Source organism: Bison bison, unplaced genomic scaffold, assembly GCF_000754665.1.
Source record: "Bison bison bison isolate TAMUID 2011002044 unplaced genomic scaffold, Bison_UMD1.0 scf7180017864456, whole genome shotgun sequence".
Lineage (NCBI taxonomy): Eukaryota > Metazoa > Chordata > Mammalia > Artiodactyla > Bovidae > Bison > Bison bison.
In genome coordinates this window covers 11461819-11463413 of record NW_011495018.1, presented here as the reverse complement: position 1 = coordinate 11463413, position 1595 = coordinate 11461819, and the positions used below count along the sequence as shown (strand labels likewise).

The following is a 1595-nucleotide window of genomic DNA, read 5'->3' as shown; positions in this document are numbered from 1 at the left end:
CCATAAAGAAAGCTGAGCGCCAAAGAATTGATGCTTTTGAACTGTGGTATTGGAGAAGACTCTTGAGAGTCCCTTGGACTGCAAGGAGATCCAACAAGTCAATCTAAAGGAAATCAGTCCTAAATATTCATTGGAAAGACTGATGCCGAAGCTCCGATATTTTGGCCACCTCTTTTGAAGAACTGACTCATTGGAAAAGACCCTGATGCTGGGAAAGATTGAAGGTGGGAGGAGAAGGGGAGGACAGAGGATGAGATGGTTGGATGGCATCACGGACTCAATGGACATGAGTTTGAGCAAGCTCTGGGAGTTGGTAATGGACAGGGAAGCCTGGCGTGCTGCAGTCCATGGGGTCGCAAAGAGTTGGACATGACTGAGCGACTGAACAGCTGAGGGACATGATAGTTTCGTTATTTCAAAGCTTTCTTTGGGGTTTCTCCTATAGCCTTCTCCTATCCTCCAATAAGTTATTTTTTTCTTTCATAATCTAACTATATGAAAGATAATCATACCCAAATTATCCACAATAAACTAGTCAGATTATTGTGGATGGGTAGAGGTGGACACGACTTAGCCACTAAACCAGCACCACCACTATAGAAAGCTGTTAAAAAGTCACACACCCAAACATCGATTCTCTCTTTTCGCTTTTTGGCTTAAAATCTTCAAAAGTTTTACCATTTCTTTTTTTTCCCCTTCTGGTGAAAACAAAAACCATCCAAAATTTATTCTCCAACAGACAGTAGCAGCAGGTGAAAACTACAGGGGTTTCTCCGCAGATCATGCATTCAGGAGACATTATTAGCTAACAAATGAGAAATCCTCTGGTGTATTTTCTGTAAGTTTTACCATTTCAGTTTCTGGACCAATGACAAGAATTCAGTTCAGTGCAGAAAGTGTGGATGGGTAAGATGCGGATATCTAGTCAGAGCGGGTGAGCTGGTCTATACCTTGGCCACAAATGGCCCACACACCTCTAGTCCTCTCTTGGTCTGCTGCTAGCAATATGTTTACCTACACGTGCAGGCTTTCGCACTTCCTCAAAATCTTACCTAGTTAAACGCTCCTGTGGGTACTTTATGGAAGCACAGAGCGCCGCCCGCAACCCGAGACTTGCAGTGTCGATTCGTACTTTTATTTACAAACAGCAGCACCCCATCTCCCACGCTCCAGCCCCAGTCTGTCCGGCCCCGCCCGGGCAGTGGCCGACGTTGTCACTTGCTAGGACCCGGGCGCGAGGTCGCCGCCGCCATGTTACTTTCTGGCGGTCCCGTTGGAGAAGGCAAAGGGAAGCTGAACGGCCGCCCGGAGTTCCGGCCCTTGTGCGCAAGTGCGGAAGTGTGTTGGCCCCGACTGCGCTCAGTTCCGGCCGGTGTTTCCGCACCGGCCGCCCGTAGACGTGTAACGGACGGTGGGCCGCAGCCATGGCCGAGAGGAAACCTAACGGTGGCGGTGGCGCCGTCTCGGCCTCCTCGTCGGGCACTAACTTACTTTTCTCCTCCTCGGCCACGGAGTTCAGCTTCAACGTGCCCTTTATCCCAGTCACCCAAGCCGCCGCTGCCTCGGCCTCCCTGCTCTTGCCCGGAGGTAGTACG

General features: G+C 49.9%; 1 protein-coding gene across 2 annotated transcripts in view; it reads left to right on the top strand.

The window, feature by feature from the left end:
• Positions 1–1356: 1356 nt before the first annotated feature.
• The window catches only part of SEC23IP (SEC23 interacting protein), a 38471-nt gene continuing 38232 nt past the window's right edge, over positions 1357–1595 (top strand). For both annotated transcript variants that reach the window (XM_010859247.1, XM_010859246.1), the window contains exon 1: positions 1357–1587. In XM_010859247.1, the coding sequence (XP_010857549.1) occupies positions 1425–1587 (163 nt within the window). In that variant the 5' untranslated portion in view covers positions 1357–1424. The remainder of the gene's footprint in view (positions 1588–1595) is intronic.